Source organism: Nyctereutes procyonoides, unplaced genomic scaffold (assembly GCF_905146905.1).
Source record: "Nyctereutes procyonoides isolate TBG_1078 unplaced genomic scaffold, NYPRO_anot_genome, whole genome shotgun sequence".
Taxonomy (NCBI): domain Eukaryota; kingdom Metazoa; phylum Chordata; class Mammalia; order Carnivora; family Canidae; genus Nyctereutes; species Nyctereutes procyonoides.
Window position 1 is genome coordinate 754,257 of NW_026575049.1, and position 26,028 is coordinate 780,284.

The following is a 26,028-nucleotide window of genomic DNA, read 5'->3' on the forward strand; positions in this document are numbered from 1 at the left end:
ATCAGACTCCTTCCTTGAATCCTCTCACTCCCACCTACCCAGTCACGTAAACCCTACCAATTCTACCTCCTAGGTGGCTTAACCCTCATTATGTCTCACCTGAGAACTCTAGTTGACCTCAGTTGACCCTGTTTCTGGTCTCATTCCCTCCAATTTATTCTCTATGTTGCTGCCAGTTTTATCCTTATACAAGTACAGGGTGCCTGTGTGGCTCAGTTGGTTAAGCACCTGACTTCAGCTCAGGTCATGATCTCAAGGAGTCTGCTTCTCCCTCTCCTTCTGCCCCTCCCCTCAATTGTGTACACATGCTCTCTCAAATAAATAAATAAATAAATAAATAAATAAATAAATAAATAAAATCTTCAGTGAAAGTACCTGTAATTTGTCATTTGTGTCCCTTCAACAGCTCACGAACGCTTGAAAGACATTCTTACTATGAACACACAACTCTTCATAATTCAGCCTCTACTCTTCCAACTGTTCTCCATATCTCCCCAGCATGAGGCCCTGGCAATTTTATGCTTCTTGTGGCTCCTCAAACACCTCATTCTATTTCATTATCCAGTGCTTTAGCAGAAGCTGTTCCCTATGCCTTGAATGGCTTTTCCCCTTTTGTCTGTCAAGGGAAACTATAACTTAATTATTAAGCATGGAAATGTTAAGGATTAACTATTGTATATTAGCATCAAGGTAAGTAAATCACCTGAATGGTGAAAGTAAATTTATCAGATGGATGGTCAGTCTGTGAAAGAATAATACAAAAGGCAAGAAGTTATTTTCCTGAGCAAGGAATAAAGTAATAGAGATATGTCTAAGTGACTGTGAGGAATGTGCAGTGATTGCTTCAGCTTTCACGATGGAACCTAAGAAGAAAAACTACAGGAACAGAATTTAAGAACTTTCCTCTAATTACCAGCAAAATGCAAAGTATTGATAGAGCAGGACTTTTCTGTAGGAAATCTGTCCTCCATGCCTTTGCTCCGAGGCTTAAGAGAAATAGAAACCTCTCTTCTCACACATTAGGCAGGATGTAAAGGCTGGACCAGGCTGACGCCTGTTGGAGAGAATGAGCCAGCCACCGCACTGCAATAACGGGCACAAAACTTACTCCCTTTATCCTCATTCATTTATTAATTAAAAAACAATAGTACACTTTGTGCTAATACTGAGGCCTTAGAGCACAGAGAATAAAGGACTTAATCCCCACTCCTAAGAGTTCTTAAGAACCCATTCATAAGAACCTAACAGGTGAGGAGGGGTGCCTAGGTGGCTCAGACTGTTTTGTTTTTTTTTCTTCTGCTTTTTAAAATATTTTATTTAGGGACACCTGGGTGGCTCAGTGGTTGAGCAACTGCCTTTGGCTCAGGTCTTGATCCCAGAGTCTTGGGATCAAGTCCCACATCAGGCTCCCCTCGCAGAGAGCCTGCTTCTCTCTCTCCCTGTATCTCTACCTCCCTGTGTCTGTCAGAGAGAGAGAAGGCATGTGCACAAGCAAGGGAGTGGCAGGCAGAGGGAGAGAAAGAAGCAGGCTCCCTGCTGAGCAAGAAACCCATATGGGGCTCTATTCTAGGACCCTAGGATCATGACCTAAGCTGAAAGCAGATGCTTAACCAACTGAGCCACTCAGGTGCCCCTGGCTCCAACCTGTGTCTGCCTTCATCTCAGGTCCTGGGATTGAGCTTACATGGGGCTCCCTGCTCAGCAGGGAGTCTGCTTCTCCCTCTATCCCTCTCTCCGCTCAAGCTCTCACTCACTCTCTCAGATAAATAAAATCTAAAAACAAAAACAAAAACAAACCCAAAACACCTAACAGATAAGTAGCTGCCTCTTTAAATGTTACATCCTTGCAGCACCGGGGAGACTGGGGAGTCCAGTTAGAAGGATAATGCAGTAGTCCAGGGGAAAAATAATGTGATTGGGGTTCAAGGATAATCAGGTTTTGGCATCCCCGGGTGGCTCAGCGGTTAAGCTTTGCCCTCGGCCCAGGGCTTGACCCTAGAGACCCGGGATCGAGTCCCACGTTGGGCTCCCTGCATGGAGCCTGCTTCTCCCTCTGTGTCTCTCATGAATAAATAAAATCTTTTTTAAAAATAAATAATATCTTTAAAAAAAAGGATAATCAGATATGTGACTAGAGAGACAAGTCAAGGACTTCCAGGTTTCGGGCGTGGGTAGTGGGCTGGTTATGGGTTGCAGATCACAGAGGTCCGGGAACCAAGCGAAAGAGGAAGCTTGTGTAAATGTGAGAACAAAGTTTTAGACCTGTTAAGTTTCAGGCTGGCTGGCGAGGGATGGGGCGTATCCGGGTAGAAATGTCTAAAAGGTAGACGGGCATACAAGCCTGCAAGTCAGTCCTTCTGCAATAACCCTGAAAACACAAAACCAATATTTATACTATTTACGTATTACTATTTATCAAACCATTTAACCTAGTGGCTGCTGTCAAGTTGTATTCTAGGCTATTCTTTCTAATTTTTACCAAGGTCTGGAGGGTGGTTATTTTTGTTTTACAAAGTAAGACACTAAGTCTCGGGAGAAGTTAAGTGATTTGCCCCAAGTCACGCAGCGGAGCTGCGTTCGAATCCTATTATTAATTCTAAAATCTATGCTCGACACCCTGCTACGCTACCTTTTTAAAGGTCCTCCTTGCTAAACGTGTGAGCAGCAGTCCCCTCGGGAAAAACAAACAAACCGTGCCAAGCCCGGACGCACCCACGCAGAACGCGCCAAGATGGCCGCCCCGTCCTGGGCGCGGGCCCCTACGTCATCACGCCGCGCGGCGGCCTGTCGCGCACCACGTCGGAAGGGGGCAGGCGGGCAGATGGCGGCGTGTGCGGCCGGGGGCGTGCCCTGTTCAGCCCTGGCGCAAGATGGCGCTGCCCTTCGCACGTTCGTTGTGCCTGTGCCGCCGGGGAGCCGAACGCTTGGGGCTTGCTGCCGCCGAAGCCCGCAGAGGTAAGACTATCTCCTCTCACTCCTTTACCTCCCAAATGGTTTCTGCATTCCCGGGAGCCCTTTTGGGTCATTCCCCCTCCCGATCTGCGTTGGTCTTGAGAGTCCAAACATGGGACACGGTCTGTTTACCCCGAGGCTTCCTCGAGCCCGAGGCCCATATTAACGTGCCCCGCTCTTGCCCGCTGACGTCCTGACGCTTTTCTGTGTACTCGTGAGCTCCCCGACCGCGGCCTCGGATCGTCCTGTGCACGTATCCCTAGGCCTACGGTTCTACCCCCGTCATCATCCAGTCTCTTTGCTCTGCTCGCAGGCATCAGTTTCAAACTGGAAGAAAAAACTGCCCACAGCAGCCTGGCCCTCTTCAAAGGTGACACGGGCGTCAAATACGGCATAGTGGGATTGGAGCCCACCAAGGTGGCCCTGAACGTGGAGCGCTTCCGGGAGTGGGCCGTGGTGCTGGCAGACACGGCGGTCACCAGTGGCAGACACTACTGGGAGGTGACGGTGAAACGCTCCCACCAGTTCCGGATAGGAGTGGCAGACGTGGACATGTCCCGGGATAGTTGCATCGGTGTTGATGAGCGTTCCTGGGTGTTCGCTTATGCTCAGCGCAAGTGGCACACCATGTTGGCCAACGAAAAAGCCCCCATTGAGGGCATCGGGCAGCCAGAGAAGGTGGGGCTGCTGCTGGAGTATGAGGCCCAGAAGCTGAGCCTGGTGGACGTGAGTGGGGTCGCTGTGGTCCACACCATACAGACCGATTTCCGAGGTCCAGTGGTACCTGCCTTCGCCCTTTGGGATGGAGAGCTGCTGACCCACTCAGGGCTCGAGGTGCCTGAAGGCCTCTAGCATGTCCCTCACTGGAGTCCCTAATTATGCTCTTGGCCAATCTCCTCTGAAAGTGAAACCTTTTAATTTTGCCACCAAGCAATCTCTAACTCTCAAAATTCAGTGTTGGGTCCTCTGTGCAATATCCTAGTCATCTTCTTCTCCCATACCCTGAGAAAGCTAGGCATACAGCCACTTTTCCCCTCCCCCAAGCCACTGCCAGTGTCCTAAGCTATCATGAGTGTACCTTGCCTGGCTGGCTTCCTTCAGTCCCTCTGCCTCCCTGTGCCCAGACCTGTCTCAGACTGCATTCAGTCCTGGGGTCTTAGCTTTCAAATTGTTTGAATGTATTCACCACTGTGATACCCTCTGCCTCCCTTTGCCCACATGTGATTTTTTTCCTTGGGGCTCTACAGGATCTCTCCAGAGTAAATCCTTTCTACCTCTGGCTGGAAGAGTGGTGCAGTCAGTGACTTGCCCCTTTACAGCGTATATGCAGTCTGGGCTCTGCCTCCCTCATAAAGTGCTTTACGGTGGCTGAAACCGAGCCCTCCTTCCCCAGTACCTCAGTGCCAGACTCTCAGCCCCACATAGCTGCAGCTGTCACCACCCACAGTCCGTCTGCCTTAATCTGCACACCTCTGACATCTGGTATAATCACTGGGTCAGTTACAACCACAACCAAAGGAGACAAGGTACTTTTGCTGCAGTTGGAACTTCCAGAGGGAGGAGGGATGCCTGAGGTCTTGCACAATCCATTTTTGGGCCTGCTCAGTCCCAAACCTCCAAGCATCAGCCCACCCCTGCAACCTGATCTCTGGCAGCAGAATACAGTTAGCCTACAGCAGTAGTTGGGGTTGAGAAAAACGTGGTGGGGTGAGTATCTATGTGAAATATGTATTGTTTGGGCTCTGTGGTTCCCTCTTACTCTACCTTTATGATAGTGATGCAGCTGGATGCCTCTAGAAGAGAGAGAAGGATGGGATTTAACAAAAATAATTTGTGTAATTAAAGTTTATTTGAGCACAAAATACTTTCTCTGTCTATAAAATTAGCAGTAGCAGCAGTACTTCCCAGCCAAGGAGGGCAGACCTGTCCAGGCTCTTAAAGCCTGGAACATAGCTGTCCCACTTCTTCTGTGGATATACACCTGTGCATGGTAGCTAAGACCTCTTTACCGGAGTATTTCTGTGTCTCCCATGATGGTTTCTTTAGGGAGAGGGAGAGGGGACCTGGGTGAAGACCTGGGATGATTTTAAGTGGGCCCAACCATTAGGGTGTACCTGGAAGCAGCTCATAGTCTCCGTGGATTGCTCTACTGCATGTGTCCACCAAGGCACTTCTCTATGCTCTTTCAAGGGAATGGGGTATTTTCACTCTCACAGGAAGCAGTGGCCTAAGTTTTGGTCCCCACTGAAGCAAGGTGGCTCTCCATAGCATGTTTGGTGGTTATGGATTGAGGGTGTGGCCAGCTCGTGCTTTTTCTGAGCAGGGACTGTGTGCATGTCCCATGCTCACACCATGCTCTCTAAGTTCTCTTTGGACAGGGCCTCAGCCGCTGCCTCGGCCTGAGTCTCAGATGGTGTGTAGGAGTCCTGGTAATCCTGCAGCAGTTTCACAACCTCCAGGTGGTTGAACTGCACAGCATCATCCAAGGGAACGTTGCCCCACCTAAAAGGAACAAAGACCATGATCAGGCAAAGAAGACACCAACGGTGCTCTGGTTACATCTAAGACTATGGTGGCTGGAGGGCAGTGGTAGAGAAGCTGTTGCCTAGCCCCTGCCCCCCTTTTAGCTTAATCTTACTCACCTGTCCTTGACAAAAGGATTCACTTTGCAAGCTTCAATCAGGAATTTAACAACTTCGATGTGTCCTAGGAATATGGGCCAAAGGAAAATGAGATAGTGCAGATTCTCAACCTTTTGGTGTTAACATTAGTACAGACCTCAGCAGCTGGAGCCTAAACGAAGAGGGAAGGGGGAAAGGCCTCTTCATTTTGTTCCCTGCAGCACCCAATCATAGTTGGCCTGCAAACCGCAGGGCATCTGGACAAAACTAGTTGCTGCCCCTGTAACCTTAAGGGCATATATGATAGGGAATACTCTTGGTAGATAGGAAATGGTCTTGGGGGCACTTGGCTAGCATAGTAAGTAGAGCATGTGACTCTTGTGCACACAACTCAGGGTTGGGAGTTCAAACCCCACGTTGGGAGTAGAGTTTACTTAAAAAATAAAAATAAACTATTTAAAAAACAAAAGAAAAAGTTAAGATCTGCTTCCCCTTTTATTTAACCTTCAGATACCTTCAGCTGCAGCAACATGCAGGGCTGTGCGGGAATCATAGTCTTTCTGTTCCATGTCCATGGCTGACAAGGCAAACCTGAGGGTAGTGGAAAGCATTTGGAGTTACCTAGATCAGCCTAGAATCAGTACTGTCTTTTCTGAGGTGGGGTTAGAATGGATGGGTTCCAGAAAAGTAAAACAGCTTGGTAAGATGTGTAGACCCTGCATAATCATGTTCTATACCCAGATGAGACTTCCAAATCAGACAGGGGTGGGATGCTTCCAGAAACATCACTGCCTATTCGTGGTAGGTGCCCAGTACGTGTTTGTTGATGTTGGTGATCTATTTGAAGCAGAGTCCTTACCTCCTAGGACTCTGCTCTTAACACTGAAGTTAATCATAACAGTGGCCGCCTGCCATTATTTAAATTCTTATCACATGGCAGTCACTGTACTTAAAATAATCTCATTTAAATGCAGTCTATCCAATCTATCTGGCTCTAAAGCTGAAGCACTTAACTATTTTGCTGTGTTGACTCATAATGAGATCTCTGACCAGGACTATTTCGTTGTTTATTTGGTACCTTCGAAGAGCTGAGACATCTCCACTATAGGCAGCAAATAACAGGTTCACCACAGTCTTGTTCTAGAAAACAAATACCCACCTGAGATTGTGACTCTGCGCTCACCCATGCCCAGCTTTGCCCTGTGACCCTTCTCCAAAGATGCTTAGCCAAGGGTATTGCTAAAGCATTATAGAATGTTCTATTCTGAAATATTCTTACAAGCCATCCGGGGTTTTCCTTACCCGAACTTCTCCCCCTTCACGCCGTGGGTCTAACTTCCGAGCACAGTGCCTCAGGTTGTCGTAGTTGTGGAAATTGAAGAGAGATACCAGCTTCTACAGTTGTAAGCCAAAGAGATTGTCTACTTACTCCCCGCACTTAGTAGGAGCTCAAAATTGTTTCATTTACTCATTCAAAAACATTAAGTCTTACATGCAAAGTAGCTCACCTGGCAGAAGCTGATGCCCCTATGGCTGTTCCCTAGCTTGTCCAGTGGAGGTGACAGACACATCATTCCCATGACATTGGGTACCACTAGGAGGATGGCTCCTGACACAGCTGACTTGGCTGGCAGGCCCACCTTGGGGATGAAGTTGAAACTGAGGATGAGCTAGAGGTACCCTCAAGTTCTGGATTATTAAATTGGTCTATCCCAGATGACTGCATAGGTAAAGTCACATCCATCTCAACCTCTTGGCTTGTTAATTAGCTTCTTACTCCTCTCCTGCCCTATCCCCCTTAAATTCATGGCTTCAGTAAGGAAATACTTGAGTGTCTGTGCTATGCCTGATGCTGCTCTACAACTAGGACAGTTTCACTGGACTTCATTCTGGTGACAGAAGATAGATGACCAAAAGACAAAAAAAATCATGGCTTATGAGAAAACACAGGAAAAAAGAAGTAGGGTGCTCTGATGGAGGATGAAGTGGGAGGGGGGTCCCAGTAGGAGGCAGGATGGTCAGCAAAGTCACTGAGGAAGTGACATCTAAACAGACCTGGAGGAGAAGCGGCCAGGTACACGATGGGGGCAGAGAAGGGTTCAGAAGCTGCACCATTATGTATTTATGTGTTTGAGGGACTCAGGGTATTTGACAAATTCCCCTAAGGATCCTCAGCCTAATTTTTTTTTTAAGATTTATTTATTCATTATAGACACAGAGATTGAGAGAGAGGCAGAGACACAGGAGGAGGGAGAAGCAGGCTCCATGCTGGAGGCCCGACGCGGGACTCGATCCCGGGACTCCAGGACTGCGCCCTGGGCCAAAGGCAGGCGCTAAACCGCTGAGCCACCCAGGGATCCCCGATTCTCAGCCTAATTGCCAGGTGAGAAGTTAGTGAAGGAGAGGTGGGAACAAGCTGCCAGCTTCCACCTTCAGGGACTCCATGTCCTCACTCCTTGGCTTGGAGCGGGTGGCAAATGGATGGCAGGGTCAGAGGTACTCACGTGGAAGGCAAACTGGCCCGAGAAGTCGTACATGCCGCAGGAGTGCATGAGGCTGAGGGTGTTGCGCACTGCTTCAGCACTCAGGACGCTCTCCCCCGTGATGGGGCAGATCCCGCCGTTGGCCAGGGTGGCTGCCATGACGCTGCCCGACTCACAGGTCACCTCCACGGAGCACAGCTACAGGGACAAGGCGGAGGTGAGGATGCCGTGTGGCTCTGAACGCTGTGTTCTTGCGTGCAGAACAATGTTCTTGGCATCCTGATCTTTCAAAAGGCTCCCCTGGTGTTTCTGCAGGACACTAACCACTAGAGAGGAGTATCTCTCTTGTGGGTCAGAGCAAGGATGGCAGTGTGTCCGTTCCCCCGGCCCCAAGCAGGACAGCAGTGTTTGCTCACCTGGAAATAGAGATCAAGAGCAGCCATCATGTCCACCCCCTTAGGAAAGCACTGCAAGGAAGAAGAAGGGAGAGCATTTCTCTTCTGCCATCAGCATACCCTGGCACACTGCCAAAGGTGTCCACCCGAGTCCACAACCCCATGTGCCCTTCCACCAGCTGCAGAATTCCCAGGGACTTTCTCTACCGGCCTCTCCCAGTTACCTTCTTTTCCTTTAGATAATAGCCGATGGCATAATTCCGATCCCCTGTTTCCTTCTCTGACTGGAATCTGAAGCAAACACCCAATTTAGTACTTGACGTTTGAGGGGTGGGTTTAAGAAGAAGGGGGAAAAATACTTTCCCCGAGAGAACTAGATCACACATGTCAAACTGAATCCTGTATAAATCCTCACAGGAATACCAGAGGGAACTTCTGACCCTGAGCAAGCACTCGGCATAGCTTTATTGTAAAGTGTAAAAAAAGAAACCAACCCCCAAACTGTCTAGTCATCTAGTCTGGGAAAAGTGAGGAGGTTCTTGGCTTTGAGAGGCTTGGCAAGAAAGGGCTGAGGAATAAACCCTCACACCGCCTAAGTACTAAGTAGAAATGGAACTAATTCTTTTGCAAAGTAAACAAATGTCAATGAATGGGCTCAGAGGAATCCAGGTGGCCAAAATTCCCCTGGATTTCTTCCTCTCCAGATCCCATCATCCCCCTCCTCCATCGTACGTGCACACATCCCACAATGTAGTCAGCCAATTCTGTGAACAGGGCCTTACGTGGCATTGCTGAAACCTATGTATTCGTTCCCAGCCATTTTGTTCAGATACTGTAACACCTAAAAGAGAAAAAGGGAGGGATGCCTGGGTGGCTCAGTGGTTGAGGGTCTGCCTTCGGCTCAGGGTGTGATCCCAGGGTCCTGGGATGGAGTCCCGCATCGGGCTCCCTGTGGGGAGCCTGCTTCTCCCTCTGCTTATGTCTCTGCCTCTCTCATGAATAAATAAATAAAATATTAAAAAAAAAAAGGAAAAAGAAGCATGAAAGGCATCATGTGGGTGAGGACCCCTAGTAAACACATACTAGCCTGACTAACCCTCCTGAACTCCTAGGTTCTTGTCGCAGCAGGAACTCTGGAGACTCTCCCCTCTGAGGCCACAGATTCCCACATCTCTGCAAATAAGACTTCCAGCATGGCCTGGTGCACTATCAGTGGGGTTAGAGCCAGGCACTGGGGCAGCTGGAGGGGACAACATGCTATGGAGAAAAGCAGCCAGGGGCTGAGTAGCAAGGGAACTTACAAAATCAAACTTCTCTGCTTTGTTACAGTCCATCTGGAAAGAGGGAAAGAAAGAGATTGAGATCAGCATTCCAAGCCTAAAATGATGACAGGGCAATGTCAGGAACACCTAGTGCAGCTTAATGTTTTACACTGGTTTTGCTACTGGGAATATTTTACATTTACCGTAACTTTTTTTTTTTTAAACAACTGAGATTTTTTTTGCACACCTGCATATCTAGTGATCTTAAAAACCAAATCAGGGATGCCTAGGTGGCTCAGCAGTTGGGCAGTTGCTTTTGGCTCAGGTCGTAATCCTGAGGTCCTGGGACGTCACCCATGGGCTCCCTGTGTGGAGCCTGCTTCTCCCTCTGCCTGTGTGTCTCTGCCTCTCTCTGTGTCTCTCATGAAATATATAAATAAATCTTAAAAAAAACCAAATCATTTAGATTTTAATACTTTTTTTTAATTTTTTTTATTTATTTATGATAGTCACAGAGAGAGAGAGAGGCAGAGACACAGGCAGAGGGAGAAGCAGGCTCCATGCACCAGGAGCCTGACGTGGGATTCGATCCCGGGTCTCCAGGATCGCGCCCTGGGCCAAAGGCAGGCGCCAAACCGCTGCGCCACCCAGGGATCCCCTAGATTTTATTATCAGGTAATGAGTACAGATAATTTCACCCCATCCCTGAGTCTCACCCATCTGAATCTCACTTCCAATTCCATTCTCAATCCCAGCCCTCATCCCCGACTCTCACTCCCATTCTCCTGATTCCAGTCCTGTCCCAAAGCCCCACTCCTATTCCTGATCCCCATCTTCAACCCTTACAGCCCAGCCTGGAGCCATCCTCTATCCTATCCCTGACTCCCATAGCCATCTCCAACTGGAGTGACAGGAATGGGATGAGAGATGTGTTGCATATAATATTCAATTATACCAATTATATTGATAACTGAGATAAAGCTGAAGATTTTAGCCGAGAGCTGGGTCCATTAAGGCCTGCTTAGATGGGAATGGAATGAGACAGGTGCTGGCTACAGAGCTGTAGATAGAGCTATCCCAGGGTAAGGGGAGAGCCTGAGCCTGGTCTCTCACCCCACCCCCACCACATCCCATTGCTTCCTGCACATGTCAACTATAGTGTCAACACCATAGGGACTCTGACACCTGAGTCCCTGAGGGGAGGGTTCCTAACACCACCTTCCTCAGGAGGGGTTGTGATTGGCTTTGGAGTGTTGCTGCCCACACTGTTCTCAGGTTCTTGCTCAAGCCCTGGGAGACCTACAGCTGACAGGCCAGCCTGATACCCTTGCTCAAGGCCAACTCACAGTTTCAGGTGACGTGAATAGCTGCCCTGGCCTGGCCATTCACCCTTCTTTCTGCGTCCCTCACCCAGAAATAGCCAATCAGTGCCCAATAGTGCTGTCCTCCCCCTGTATCTGGCATTTGGCCCTTGGTCCTAGGCAGGGGTCAAGACCTGCTCACTTCTCTAAGGGCCAGGAAGCTCTGGGCTCCAGACTCATGGGTGGGGGCAGAGGTGCAGTTCCTTTTACTAACATCTTCAACATATGTGGGTCCTTGGTGTGCCCTCACTGCCTCCTGAGGACAGAGGGATCAGAGCCCCAGCAATCTCCCTGGAGAGCTGGGCAGATAGGAGGAACATAGGAACAAGGGGGTTTAGAGAATAGTACCTTCCAGAAAGCTAGGATGGCACTGACCTTGATCAGGGAGCTCACGACAATGGCACCAGCATTGACCATGGGGTTATGGGGGATTCCTGGGGAAATACAAACCACCCAGAGTCTTATTAGCTGCTGAGAAAGCCTCCTTTACAGCCTTCCCACTCTGCAGGCTAGACAAGAAAAATTTCTTTGCTGGGGAGGATGAAATGACAGAGCTAATCAGGAGGGTTAGAGAAACGAACAAGGCTTCAGGGATGGGTGGGAATAAGAAGGGGGGACATCTAGGAGTCTGGTCTGAGCCGTGGTAGTACTCACCTTCCTCATTGAGGGACAGCTTGTTGTAGCGTAGGCCACTGGGCTCCTTGCCCACAAACTTGTGCACGTACTCAGTCCCTAGGGTGCTTATGGAGATAGCATAGGTGAGGGGCTTCACACAGGACTGCAGGCAGAAGGGAATCTTTGTGTGGCCCACGGAGTGCCTGGAGGGAGACAGGGGCCATGAAAGGGGTCGAGCCTACATTCTGCACCTGTGCCCTACCTCCCCACTCCCTCTCACCCAGCATCTCACCGTTGACCATCCACAGTGCACAAGGAGACGCCCCAAAGGTCTGGATTGGACTTGGCCAGCTGAGGGATATAGGCTGCCACCTGGGCATGAGTGGGGAGAGAAAACAGAACAGAAATATGGATATAGAGAGGGGAAACAGAGCTGCTGAAGTTCAGGGTCAGGAGAATCTTCTAGATAAAAGTGAAAATTCTGTCTTCTTCAGGCCAATGGGTTCCCTCCTGCCTGTTGTTCCCAGAGACACCCAAGTCTTAAGTCCAAGAAGGGCTTATCTTCCTGTAGCCCTATTCCTATAGAGATGGCAGTAAAGCCTATGGAAGGTAAAAACAGGAGAATTCTGGGGTCAGCTTCCCTTATTGGCTCTTAGGCTTAATTATTCTATAGGTCTTTTTCAAAGTTCTATCGAATCCTTTACACCAATTGTCCCCATAAATTGGGGTTGGATTCCCTCATCTGCTCTAGAAATCACATGTATAGAAATACATAAAGCCATTGTCCCTATTTTTAAAGGTTCTGCTTCTCATCTCTCAACCATGGATTCCCAGCCCCAGGAAATTTCCAAGAAGCAAGGTATATCTGGCCCAGAGCCCTTGCCCCTCCCTTAGTCCCCTGGCCCTCACTTTGCCTCCAGTGAGCTCTTTGGCATCCTCAAAGATGCGATCCACATGGCTCGTGAACTCCTCAAAATCAGGAATGACAAACTTCTTTCGGAATGCCTGGGTCAGGAGCACAATGTTGCTGCTCACACACCTGGATCCCAGACACGATTGGGTTAGAGGGCTGGAGAGATGCAGCTGTCACTCACTCTGGAGCCATGGAAGTTGGGAATAAGGAAGGTGTGAGTGGTCATTAGGTTTGGGACCAACAGCTGTATGAGCTTTGGCATATCACTTTATCTTTCTGGGTCTTAGGTTTCTTTTGCTCCTAAAATGAGGGGTTGTAATGATGTGGAAAAATAGCCCAAGACACAGTGCCTTGGGATATGAGAAAAAAAAAAAACCAAATAATATGTATAGTGGGTCACCTTTATATTTTAAAAATCCTAAATCATATAAGTATATTTAAATATATTCTTATTGGTACGTAAATGCATAGGACATCGTCTAGAAGATATCCACTAATTTGTTAACAATGTTTACTTCTGGGCAAGGGGACTGGGATTGGGGAGACAGGGAAAGGAGAACATGTATTTCCACATTGCTTGCATTTTTATGAGTATAGAACATTCATATGTTACTTGTGTTATACACAAGTAATAAAATGAGGGGTTGAACTATCCAATCCCCGAGAGCTCCCTGCTGTTACAGTCTATGTCCACAGAACAGTTTTGAGAATGGTGCTCTTGTTTCCGGGGCCCTCACTTTTGGAAGAGATCTCGGTCCAAGAGGCCACCACTGCTGGACTCTCGAACCATGCGGCGCATCTGGCTCATGCAGTCCCGGAGCCGGGGATCTGATGTCTGCAGTCCAGTGGCCTTCAGTGCCTTTAGGGGAAAGAAGCCTGGTAAGGTCAATTAGAAAGATAGTAATGCAATCCTAATATTCTTTCCCAGTGGATCACAATTAGCTCAACCCCAATTACTACAACAGGTAGAACAAATGGATTTGCAGACTAATAAAGGAGGGACATGGTACAGCTTTGAAGGCTAATACGGGTTTCCTGTCCTTTTCATCAAGGCAGTTGGTTTCTGAACCCCTTGGGTCAAAGTCTCAAACCAAGAATACGGTTTGAGTCAGAGGGTTTAATCTTCCCAGCCTGGAGGAGAGATGGGATTGTCTTATGATTCTAGGTATCTACTGCCATCTGTTATTTTTCACCCTCGTGAAGCAATGCATTAGCTGCCCTACATTTGTCCTACCCTCCTTTTCCCACTTTGCAGAGGTCCTGAGGGCTCAGCATTCTGAGCAGATAGAGAGGAACTTACAGTAGTGAACTTGTGGATAGGGATTCGTTCCTGTCCTTCAGCAATAGTGTAGAAGAGGAGATCACCCAGGCGGGATAGCATGCCACTCTCTGATGAATCACTGTTTGGGGGCAGAGATAGGGAAGGAGGATAGGAGCGTGAGAACGGCTACCTGCTCCTCCTCCAAGAACATGGCCTTATAAATAGGTATGTGTCCTCACTCTATCTCACTCAGGCCTCCTGCCTGAACCATCTAATCTATCCCTATAATTCCAACTTTCTCATCTTTGCTGGGAAGTCTTAAATCTTATTCTCTCACTTTCTTGTGTTCCTAACCTTCAGATCTTTATTTCTAGTAGCCTTCTAGACAGCTTTTCTAGACTTCCATTTCTAGATGGCCTATAGGCACCGCCTATTCAAAATGTCTTAACCTGAGGTTATCTCACCTCCGTCCCTCTGCTCTTCCTCCTGTGCTCCCCATTTGGGTTAATAGCAGTATCACTCACCCAGGTGCCAAGCTGGAAACGTGGAATCATTTGGAAAATTCCCATACCTTACATCCATGTTCAGTTGGTAACCCACATCATGGTAACCATGATAATGTTTCTGAAATCCACCCTCTTTTCTTCCCCTGTGCCAGCATGGCATAGTAGAAAGAACCAGAATTTGCCACTTAAAAGCTGTGTGACCTTAATATGGATAGTAAGTCAGGTTATTTAATATTGCTGAGTTTGCTTCCTCATCTGTAAAATAAGGGTAGTAATATCTATTTCACGTGGGTGAAGTAGGCTTAATTAATTTTGTGAAAAAGTCTTTCACAAAGTAAATGCTCGGTAAACCATGCTTCTTTAGCATCAGCTCCATAATGTCTGTTCCCTAACTGCTACTACACTCCCTTGACTTCCAACCCATCTTCCACAATGTACCAGTTCTTTCAAAAACTCAAATATAATTTCTCTATTCAAAAACCTTTGAGAGCAGCCCGGGGGACTCAGCAGTTTACTGCCACCTTCAGCCCAGGGGTGTGATCCTGGAGATCGGGGATAGAGTCTTACATCGGGCTCCCCGCAGTGAGCTTGCTTCTCCCTCTGCCTGTGTCTGTGCCTCTGTCTCTCTCATGAATAAATAAATACAATCTTAAAACAAACAAACAAACAAAAAACCTTTGATAGTTCTCCAGTGCCTGCAAAATAAGTTCTTATTTCTTGGTATAGCATTCAAGGTTCTTTAAAACCTGCCAACAGGGGTGCCAGGGTCGTTCAGTAGGTTAAGCATCTGACTCTTGGTTTTGGCTCAGGTCATGATCTCATGGGTTGTGGAATCCTAGGATAGAGCCTGAGTCAAGCTTTGAGTTGGGATCCGTGCTCAGCGGGGAGTCAGTCTGAAGTCTCTCCCTCAGCCCCTCCCTGCCCCACAGACACTCTCTCTTTCAAATAAATAAATAAATAATAATAATTAAAAAATCTGCCAACATCCCTTTCCTATTCTCCACAATGCCCCAATACTCCAGTTATGCCAGATAATAGGTAGGCGCCCAAACAGGCCAGGCATTGTCAGGCTTCCTGCCTTTGCCTATGCTGCAACTTCTGTACGGATGACCTTTTTTCTCCTTCACTTGGGACAGTCCTGCTCATCCTTCAAGGTCCAGATAAAATGTACTCATTCTGTAAAAGCTTCCTTAAACCTCCCAATATTGTTTATGCTGCTGGTATGACACAACCCACCATCTTACTGACTTACTGACAGAAGAATCTCTCTTGCTCTACTGTTAGGTCTTTGTGGGTTTTTTTTTTCTTTCAGAATCAACATTCATTATTTTTACTAAATTAGACGTATGCTGCAAAAATTTAAACAGATATGATATTTTTGGGTTATTAAATTCAGAATAAAAAGATGTAAAAATGTCTTTTTTAAAATATTTTATTTTTGGAGTGCCTGTGTGGCTCACAGTTGGTTAAGAATCTGCTTTCAGCTCAGGTCATGATTCCAGAGTCCTGGGAATGAGCCCTGCACTGGGCTCCTTGCTCAGCAGAGAGCCCTGATGCTTCTTCTCCCTCTGCTTGCTGGTCTGCTTATTTGTGCTCTCTCTCTCTCTCTCTTTTTTTAAAAAAGATTTTATTTTTTTTTATTTTATTTATTTATGATAGGCACACAGTGAAGAGAGAGAGAGAGAAGCAGAGACACAGGCAGAGGGAGAAGCAGGCTCCATGCACCGGGAGCCCGACGTGGGACTCGATCCCGGGTCTCCAGGATCGCGCCCTGGGCCAAAGGCAGGCGCCAAACCACCGCACCACCCAGGGATCCCAAGATTTTATTTTTAAGTAATCTCTACGCCCAGTATGGGGCTCTAACTCATGATATGGAGATCAAGAATTGCATGCTCTCCAGCCGACTGAGCCAGCCAGGTGCCCCAAGGTGTAAAAATTTCTCTTTACTTTTCTTTTTCCCTTCCTTCCTTCCTTCTTTCCTTAAGCTTTAAAGACTTCTAATTCTTCTGATTTGAAATTAGAAAATTGACATTTTTAAAGTGTGTATCTCCCACTCCCCTTACCCATTTTGCCCATTCTCCCACTCCTTCCCTCTTAATATATCTTTTAAAACTTTTTTTTTATTTAGGGACGCCTGGGTGGCTCAGTTGTTGAGTGCCTGCCTTTGGCCCAGGGTGGGATCCTGGAGTCCAAGGATCAAGTCCCACATCTGGCTCCCTGCAGGGAGCCTGCTTTTCTCTCTGCTAATGTCTCTGCCTCTGTGTGTCTCTTGTGAATAAATAAAATCTTTAAAAAATGTATTTTATTTGACAGAAAGAGAGACAGGGAGCATGCACAGGCAGAGGGCGTGGCAGGCAGAGGGAGAGGGAGAAGCAGACTCCCTGCAGAGCAGGGAATCCGACATGGAGCTCTATCCCAGGACCCTGGGATCATGACCTGAGCTGAAGGCAGACACTTAGCTGCTTAACCAACTGAGCCACCCAGGCGCCCCTTTATGTATATATATATATATATATCTATACCTTTATATCTATATCTTTATATATCTATACCTTTATCTATAGCTATTCTCTCCCTCTATATATCTTGTCTTCATTACATTGAGCAAAGTCCCTAGCACACAGTGGGTTTTCAATAAAAAATTACCAAGTCACATTTCTAGTAAGGTCCCTTTTCCCCAATGTATCTCTTTTGATGGCTTACAGCACTTAAAATTCCAGGTAATTAAGACTTCTTGGTCTTCATTAATTCTACTATTAATATGTTAACAGATTTAGAGGATATGTTTTCAGATCGTTCCAAAGATGACAGCTATTTGAGATTAACACCCTTTAAAACTCTTTGACCCCAGGGCATCTGGGTGGCTCTGTTGTTACCGCCTTCGACTGGGGCCATGGTCCTGGGATCCAGCCTAACATTGGGCTCCCTGCTCAGCAGAGAGTCTGCTTCTCCCTCTCCCTCTGCCCCTCCCTCCTGCTTGTGCACACACTCTATCTCTGTCAAATAAATAAATAAAATCTTAAAACAATAACAACGACTCTTTGACCCAACAATTTGACTATATGTTCACAAAGTCACATATTCACATTTATTGCATTATTAGTAAGACTGGAAACAACCTAAGTGTTCATCAACAGGTTAGGTAAATAATGGTATATTCATGCAATGGAATATTATACAGTATAAGAAAAATGAAATGAGAAAGTTCTTTAAGTACTGATACGGAATAATCTCTAAGATGTCATATTAACTAATATAAGCAAGCTGTAGAACGATGTTTATAGTATGGTACTATTTATGTTTAAAAGGAAAAAGTATGTTTGCCTCTTTAGGAACAAAATATTTCTGGAAGGATAGATAAGAAACCTGTAAAAGAAAAAAAGAAAAGAAAAAGAAATGAAAAGAAACCTGTAAGCCTGATTTACCTTCCTCTAGGGTGATGAAGCTGGTGCTGGGCAAAGGAGTATGAGGGATACTGCCCACTACATATTTTTTTTATATTTTGAATTTTGAATGATATGAATATGTATATGCTACTTATTGAGTGTGATGTATATGAATATGGACATACTCTCTATTGAAACAATCCATTAAAAAATAAAAAGTCTCTCAAGAAGCTTGGAATAGACCAGGCATGTTTGTATTTAGGGCGAGGAGGAATATCAGAAGAGGGGAATTTCTTTTTCTGTGGAAATCCAATTGTCACAATGAGGCTAGTGCCTATAGAGAGGACAGGATCCATGTGGTGATAGAAGGGAGGAAAAAGCTATCTGAGGAATAATTCAAGAAGGCAATTATGTAGGAACACTTTAGAGCAGGCTTCTGTGCCTGGCAGCTAAAGGAAGACAGGAAATAATGCCGCACCACTGAGGTGTCACAAGCCTTAAGAAAACTGCATACTCTTTTGGCCCAGTTATGGATTTATCTCCAAGATAATGTTGGGGGGGGGGGGAGGAAAGCAAGGTGCAGAACAATGTGTATAGCATGACACCATTTTTATTTAAAAAAAAAAAGAACGGGAAATAATATCAACATGTGTTTGCTGACACATACATAAAACATCACTAGAAGATTATACAAGATATTGATGACAGATGTCTCTGGAAGGAAAATCTCCTAGGAATTTACTCTAAGAAATAACTGAACGGGTGCACAAGAATATGCAGTAACCAAACTGAAGACTGGTTAACTAAATTATGATACCTTGTATAGTGTAATCTTAAAATGGCTAAATAGCAGCTATTAAAATGACAATATGACACACACATTCAATACTAAAAGCTGTCCATAAATGAAAAAGATAGGTTACCAAAGAATATGAATACCAAAGAATATGATCCTATTTTTGTTAAATTTTATACATACATATATAGAGTATATATGGATATATACCACAACATTAACTGGTTACCTCTAATATTGGGATATTTTCTTCTTGGTACTCTTATTTTTCTTTTATAATCAAAAATAAGAAAGCTAAATATTAAAAAATAAAAAAAGAAGCTGAATAACTGGGTGTTTTCTCATTTCTGCCTTTCCCCCCTCAAACACAAGAACCTCTCCCCATCATGGTATCACACGCCCAGAGCCCATGAAGGGAACCACCCGATGAGGGGCCCTAGCAAGAATTCCCTGAGAGCACAGACAGCCATAGGCAGGAGGATCAAGGTTCCCCAAAACGCGTCCATCACCTGACCCCACTGGATAAGGAAGTGTGTGTGGAAGGAGTCAGGGATACCACTTGCTCTCCATCCTGCAGAAGACTTGAGGGTGAGGGAGGTTAAGGCTTTGCTCTATCTCACCATTTCTCCCATGGAGATTATTTGGGAAAAGTTAGAGTAGAGAGTAGAACGGGAGAAAGAGGGCCTATTCCTGAGTGTTTAAATGTTCTGTATTTCCTTAAGAAGAGGTTGATGGACAAGTATAGCCTAAAAATTAGTAAGTCAATCATACCTTACTGGTCTGTTATCTGTCAGGACAAGGGCTCCAGTAGTGGTGAGACAGTGGGTGCCATGTCTGTCTGGCTAGTTTAAAAATGATGTGCATGTCTTTCTGACATGTACTGATGATTCAGTACATGTCAAGGACACAGGAGATGGTCCGTTTTCTGTTCCTGCTATAATAGAGCAGGGGTTACGTGGACACTGTCTACGTTGGCTTCTGGAAAGGACAAAATTTCCTGCTCATCTCCTCTGCGTCTGGAGGAATAGAGGCTCTGCCTCCAACTGCTCCTGGGTGGTGGAGGGGAAGAGGCGCAGCCTCTGGGACAGAATATTAGCCCAAGGGAAGAGAGCCCTTTAAATCAGGCAGCACAAATGACGGGCTGACTGGTTCTGGTTTGGGGAAATCTGTATCTAATGATTTTCCCCCCATTTTTTTCATTCAACAATCAACTGGAAAACTACCCCTATCCTACAGATTTGGGAGACCTGACAACGCACGCATCCAACACATAAGCAAAAGACACACGCACATACCTGCGCACTAGTAATGCACGCGCATCACACATTACACGCCGAGGACAAGCCGAAACACAGACAGGCCATACAGATGGGGAGACCCAAGTCCACCGGGGCTCTAAGCAAGAGGCCGTTTCATACGCACGCATCCCCTAAAATACAGCCGTGGACCTGGAAGGGGGGGTGAGGATGCGCCGTGCGCGCTCGGCCCTGCACTCAGACACGTGCACCAGGCAACACTCCGCGCCCACCTGCGTCTCCCAGCGAGGTACGCACCTTCGACGGGCACCATCCCGAGGACCGACCTGCCCCAGCGCCCTCCCGGGCGGACGGCACCTTACCGCCCGAGCGCGGCGGACCCAAAGCCCCAAATCTAAAGGAAAAGGCATCGCAGGCTAGTGAGCGAGAAGAGAGGGGAGAGGAGATGCGCTCCCGGGGTAAGGGGGCTCGGGAGCTGGCAAGACGACAGCGGGAGTGGGAGCGAGCCCGTCCCCTGCCCCTGTCCCGGTCCCGCAAGCCTTACTGATCCTGGCGCTGCGGCTGGTGGCTGTGCGGCGTCTCCCTGCCCAGCGCCGCGGCCTCACTGAGGTGGTGCCGGACGCCCCCGCCAAGGAGAGGGCTCCGGCTCGGGCGGCCCCAGCCTCCCAGCCGGCACTGAGCGCCGGCCCCGCTCAGCGCCTCCTGCAGAGCCCTGAGGGAGCGCATCCCCCCAGCGCGCCTCCCGCTCGGCCGAAGCGCCCCGGGAGTCTGAGCCGCGGCGGGAGGGAGGGCGGAGGACGCGCCGCCGCCGGGGGGGAGCGCTGTGGAGGAGCGCGGGGCCTAGGATGTGAGGGGGCGGGCCCGCTGGGTGGGGTGGGAGCGGGAAGGGCCGGCCTCCGAAGCTCGCCGGCCTCCGCGAGGTGCGCTCAACCCCTCTGGTCAGGGGACCGGCGGCCAGCGGCGTAGGAGACAAACCCGGGCGGAGGGCGTTTGCCGCGGGGTAAGAAAGGGGCGGTGCGCGAGGTTGGATGGACAATGCACAGGCCCAATCACTGGGGAAGCAGAGGCCTTGGGGGCGGAGAAAGGATGAGGCTAGCCAATGAGAGCACGGCGGTGGGCCGTCCGTAGAGAGCCTCGCGAAGGCTGCGGGGTCCGACCCTGGGACCGCGCGGCGTGCGGACGTTGAGGGCGGGAAAGCCGAGGCTTGGCGGTTGGCGAAGCCTGGCGAGCGCGCGGAGGACGCGGCCGCGCCAGAACGATGGAGTTGCAGGAGAGAGAGGGGAGCGGCGCCTCTCCGCACTCGGATAACAGGGAGCCCTCTTCAAGAGGCCATCTAGTGACCTTCAGCGTTCGAAGGCCAGAACCGAACACTGTAGCCCGCCGCGTGGAGCGGCATGGAGGTCAAATGAACGCCCCGTCCCCGGCACGCGGTTCTGGTGAGTTGAGGAGTCAGGTGGCCGGAAGACAGCCCGACCCGAAACAGCCCCCGGGCACCTCAGGGAGGGCCCGAGGCGGCCCCAGGGCGCCCTGGTGGTTAACTGGGTTGCCTGGGCTCTCGATTTCTCTCTACCAGTTATTTGGTGGCGGTTCAGCACTTGCGTGTTCTTGACTGAGCCTCACACGTTTTGTAAACCTGCAAATGCTCCCAAAATTTTAGTCATTTTACTTGTTTACCCCTATATTCCTCACGGAGAAGTGGCCTAGAAAAAAGAATCTTGAAAACTAAGCACATTCAGGAATTTTTATCAATTGCAACTAGGAAAACATTCATTTGTATCTTCACAGTGCCTCACACAGCATCTATGTATATATTTTAAAGATTTTATTTATCTGCTCATGAGACACAGAGAAAGAGGCAGACCCAGGAAGAGGGAGAAGCAGGCTCCATGCAGGGAACCCGACGTGGGACTCGATCCCCGGTCTCCAGGGTCGTGCCCTGGGCTGAAGGCTGCGCTGAACCGCTGCGCCACCCGGGCTGCCTGGCATCCATGTTGAATAGAAACGCCTGTAATACCAGCTCTCATCTCGTGCTCTTGGTGTGCCAACTATTTTAGTCTATGGCTCCTACTTACCAGACTTCAAAGTAGTTATTGTTAGTCCCTTTTGGAAGATGAGGAAAGTGAGACTCAGAAATGAGACTTCTTTGAATAAGGGAACCCGAGTTATTTAATGTCAAGCCAGGAATCAGACTCAAGGCTCCGACTACGAGGCTTTCTCCATCCTAAACTCTTCCCAGAATTAACCCTTGCATTGAATTATCCCAGGAAACGACTCCATCCTTAAAGGAAGCATTTTAGGTGGAAGCGTTAGGATACAGTACTGGGAATTGTCTAGAGGCTGGCTGTATCACAAGCTATCACTTTTTTTTTTACAATTAAAAATTTTTTAAAAAGATTTATTTATGATAGAGAGAGAGGCAGAAGCAGGTTCCATGCCGGGAGCCTGACATGGGACTCGATCCCAGGACTCCAGGATTGTGCCCTGGGCCAAAGGCAGGCGCCAAACCGCTGAGCTACCCAGGGATCCCTGCAATTTAAAAATTTTAAGTAATCTCTACACTCAATGTGAGGCTCGAATTTACAACCCTGAAATCAAGAGTTGTACAGTCTACCATCACTTTTGGTTTGGAGATTAAAATGAGCATCAGCATAACTGTGGGAGAAAAAATATCAAAGCCATACTCTGGTATGTTTTGGGGGAAGGCTGTTCTTTGCTGCGGTTAGGGTTGGGGGGTTTATTTGGTTTGAAACCAGATGGAGTGACCTTTCTTTTGTTTTTGTTTGTTTTTCCTTGGGCAGTCATTCCCTGTCTACTGTCTCTCTCCTATTGGGACTCTCTAATTCAGGAACTCTACTTTGCCCTGGCTGCGTGGCTTTGCCCATGTCTTTAAGAAAAATCTGGTAGTATAAACTCAAGCCAGCATTAGTTTTACCAAATACAATAAGGCTAATCTTTTTTTTTTTAAGATTTTATCTTTTTTTTTAAAACTTTATTTACTTATTCATGAGAGACACAGACAGAGAGAGAAGCAGGCTCCATGCAGGGAGCCTAATGTGGGACTTGTTGGGGGATTCCAGGATCAAGTCCTGGGCCAAAGGCAGGCGCTAAACCGCTGAGCCACACAGGGATCCCCTATGTTAGGGATTCCTAAACTACCTAGAAGTCATTTGCCTCCTTTATTTCCTACCTCTGCTTTTACGAATTAGCCTTAATTATAATGAGTAATGAAGTCCCCAATCTCTTTCTTCCCACTTCTCTCTGATTAGAGGAACTGGTTGGGCAGTGAAAAAAATCTGCCTGTAGAAGGGGAGGTTCTTTGCATAGAGAACTAGCTTCCAGCTGCCCTTTGGTCTTTGGAGTAAATTCTTCTTCCACTACAATATTGCTAAATTTGCATGAGGGTGGAGCATGAACTAGTGACTTGGGAGGCCCACAGTATTGTATAAAGGATAAGATATTTAAGAACAAATTTGTCATCCCAGGTGGTTAAGGCTTGGCAGTGTCAGATATTTTTGTTTGTTTCTGATTTGAAAAGGACCCATCTAGTTAAATCTGTGCAAAAATATTAGCTAACTGCAACATGGTCAGCTAGAAATGAGGCTTTTCATAAAGTGAAAGATATCCTCTGTCATGTCTAATAGTAGGTTTTTAGGTCAGTCCCTGGTTGTACCAGAGTTGGTGTATAGGGGAGGATTGTCCTCAGTGATTTTGAGCCTTAAATCAGAAAACCTAAATCCTCTGTGGTACAAAATTGGAAACTTGATGTTTGTGTTTGGGGAGTGTTAATTTGTTATAATTTAGAGATTCTCCTTGGTTCTGCTCTTTAGATTGTAGCTAGGATATGAATTAGTGCAAGTGAATGATTTCACATAAGCTTTTTTTTCCCCATAAATCTTTGTTCTGCTAATGTTACTGTTGCTGCATATATGCTTTCCTGCTTTAGTTTTTCCATTTGCGAAAGATAATCTTGTATTTTACTGGTTAAAAGATAAGTCCTGGGAACTCTGGACATAGTCATCTTCCATGCGGTCAACAAATATTTGTTCTTTGGCTTATCCTCTGCCAGGCCTGAAGCTAGGGAATCCAGAAATTAAGGAAAAACAAACAAAATCAGTTTCTGACTATTGGAAGAAGTGAGAAAGCAGTGTTTGGGGCGCCTGGATGGCTTAGTTAAGGGTCCGACTCTTGATTTTTGGCTCGGGTTGTGATCTCAGGTTTGTGGGATTGAGCCCTGAGTGGGGCTTCGGCTCAGCATGGAATCTGCTTGCCTTTCTCCCTCGTGTCCTCCCTCCCCCACCATCACATGCTTTCATGCTTTCTCTCAAATAAACAAACAAATAAATAAATAAATTAGATCTTAAAAAAAAAAAGAAAGAAAACGGTGTTTAATATTCCCAGTGAAAAATGCTGAGATGAAGAGAAATGCAGAGGAAGTATAAAGAAGGGGCACCTAACTAGGCTCAGGGTAAAGGGTAGCTGAGATAAAGGGAAAGGGACCTCAAGAAATGTTGGGTGATGGGAGCCAACTCTTAAAGGATGAGAAGTGTTTGTATGGAGATGAGGAGAAAAGTATTCCAGACAGAGCTCCACAGTAACAAACATAGCATGAGAGAACATATGAGGGACTCTGATCAGTTGTGAGAGTGAAAATTCAGTTGGGTGTGAGAATATGTGGATCAGTGAAGTAGAGCCTCATTATAAAGAGTATTTTATTTATTGGTTGATTGGTTGAGTAGGCTCCATGCCCGGTGTTGGACTTGAAGGGTCTCATGCTCTACAGACTGAGCCAGCCAGGTGTCCCTCACGGCATAAAGAGTTTTGAACGCTATGATAAAATTATTTACATCCTAAAGGCAACTCCATAGTCAATCTTCTTTCTAAGATGCTCTCCTTCACTTGAACTCACCACCTCATTGCTTCACAAAGAAGCCCTCAGTTTCCTGTCATTACACTTCTACTCCATATCTGTTCCTCCAGGTGCTATAGAAGAAGAATCCTTCCACCACTTTCAGGTTAATCTCTCCACTTGCTTTGCTGTATTTTTCAACTTCTTTCTCTGTAATGAGTCCATCTTTCATCATTTAAATGTTCAAATCTTTGCTATCTTTTTTTTTTTGTAAAGATTTTATTGATTTATTTGAGAGAGAGCCAGAGAGAGAGACAGAGCACAAGTGAGGTGAGGGGCAGAGGGAGAAGCAACTCCCTGCTGAGCAGAGAGTCTGATGCAGGACTCTATCCCAGGACCTTGAAATCATGACCTGAGCCAAAGGCAGTCGCTTAATCTACTAACCTACCCAGGCAACCCAAGTCTTTGTCATTTTAAGAAACAATCATAAATGTTATTTGACTCTTACTGTGTTTAATTAAATTAAGACATATCTCAGTTAAATTTTTTATTTATGATAGTCACACACAGAGAGAGAGAGAGAGGCAGAGACATAGGCAGACTCCATGCACCGGGAGCCCGACGTGGGATTCAATCCCGGGTCTCCAGGATTGCACCCTGGGCCAAAGGCAGGCGCCAAACCCCTGCGCCACCCAGGGATCCCAAAGCATAGCTCAGTTAAGCAGCTTTATGCAACAGGTTTTGTAACAGCATTGCTTTTTTTTTTCTTTTTTTAATTTTTATTTCTTTTTTCTTAAATTGAGATAAATTGAGGTATTTTGTCTCTTCTCTGTATTTCTTACACCAAGTTTTTTGAAAAAGGCATTACACTTAGCATTACACTTCTTTATCATTTCATTCTGTCCTGGATAGTGGTGAAACTAAGCTGCTGGTGCTATGTGTTGCTTTGGGTTCATGGGCTTTAAGGGATTCACTGGAGCTGAAAGTTTAAATAATATTAGTCAAGGCTACTAAATATGTTAATATATTTAAGAATTGCTAAGTTATCATTAGTAAGCGCATGTATTTGAATAGGATTTAGATTCTGGCTAGACTAGCACTCTGGTGCTGGTGCACATGTTTTGATGTTAGATCTTCACGGAGTAAATGAAATTTCATATGAATTCAGATGTATCTATGATCTATCCCATGTATGTTTCTAATTCCTGTTTAGTTTAACAATTTCAAAATTAATTTTATAGGACTGAAAAAATTCATACATGAGCATGTAAAAAAAATCTCAGGATACCATCACACTGGTCAAATTTACAATGCCCAGTACACATTTTCTCTATTTTGCCAAATAATCTGTTCTGTAAATTGGCTGCTTTGATGG

General features: G+C 46.7%; 3 protein-coding genes across 6 annotated transcripts in view; 2 read left to right on the plus strand and 1 right to left on the minus strand.

The window, feature by feature from the left end:
- Positions 1–2,838: 2,838 nt before the first annotated feature.
- Positions 2,839–4,596, plus strand: SPRYD4 (SPRY domain containing 4). Its single transcript, XM_055328247.1, has 2 exons — positions 2,839–2,955; positions 3,266–4,596. Exons 1-2 carry the CDS (start codon positions 2,871–2,873, stop codon positions 3,802–3,804), a joined length of 624 nt encoding a protein of 207 aa, XP_055184222.1. The 5' UTR covers positions 2,839–2,870; the 3' UTR covers positions 3,805–4,596.
- A 194-nt stretch (positions 4,597–4,790) lies between these two features.
- Positions 4,791–20,715, minus strand: GLS2 (glutaminase 2). Of its 3 annotated transcripts, none has more exons than XM_055328237.1 (18): positions 20,352–20,715; positions 13,903–14,002; positions 13,340–13,461; positions 12,599–12,728; positions 11,982–12,061; positions 11,729–11,892; positions 11,450–11,508; positions 9,753–9,785; positions 9,234–9,292; positions 8,676–8,742; positions 8,473–8,523; positions 8,078–8,254; positions 7,082–7,213; positions 6,876–6,968; positions 6,652–6,713; positions 6,088–6,164; positions 5,595–5,658; positions 4,791–5,454 (listed from the first exon to the last, which is right to left on the minus strand). In XM_055328237.1, exons 1-18 carry the CDS (start codon positions 20,531–20,533, stop codon positions 5,298–5,300), a joined length of 1,809 nt encoding a protein of 602 aa, XP_055184212.1. In that variant the 5' UTR covers positions 20,534–20,715; the 3' UTR covers positions 4,791–5,297. The 3 variants fall into 3 exon arrangements, with proteins under 3 accessions (XP_055184212.1, XP_055184213.1, XP_055184214.1); XM_055328238.1 differs by lacking the exon at positions 20,352–20,715 and adding an exon at positions 20,105–20,279; XM_055328239.1 differs by lacking the exon at positions 20,352–20,715 and adding an exon at positions 14,851–14,990.
- A 273-nt stretch (positions 20,716–20,988) lies between these two features.
- Positions 20,989–26,028, plus strand: part of RBMS2 (RNA binding motif single stranded interacting protein 2) — a 97,881-nt gene continuing 92,841 nt past the window's right edge. For both annotated transcript variants that reach the window (XM_055328240.1, XM_055328242.1), the window contains exon 1: positions 20,989–21,243. The gene's annotated coding sequence lies outside the window, so the exon portion shown is untranslated. The remainder of the gene's footprint in view (positions 21,244–26,028) is intronic.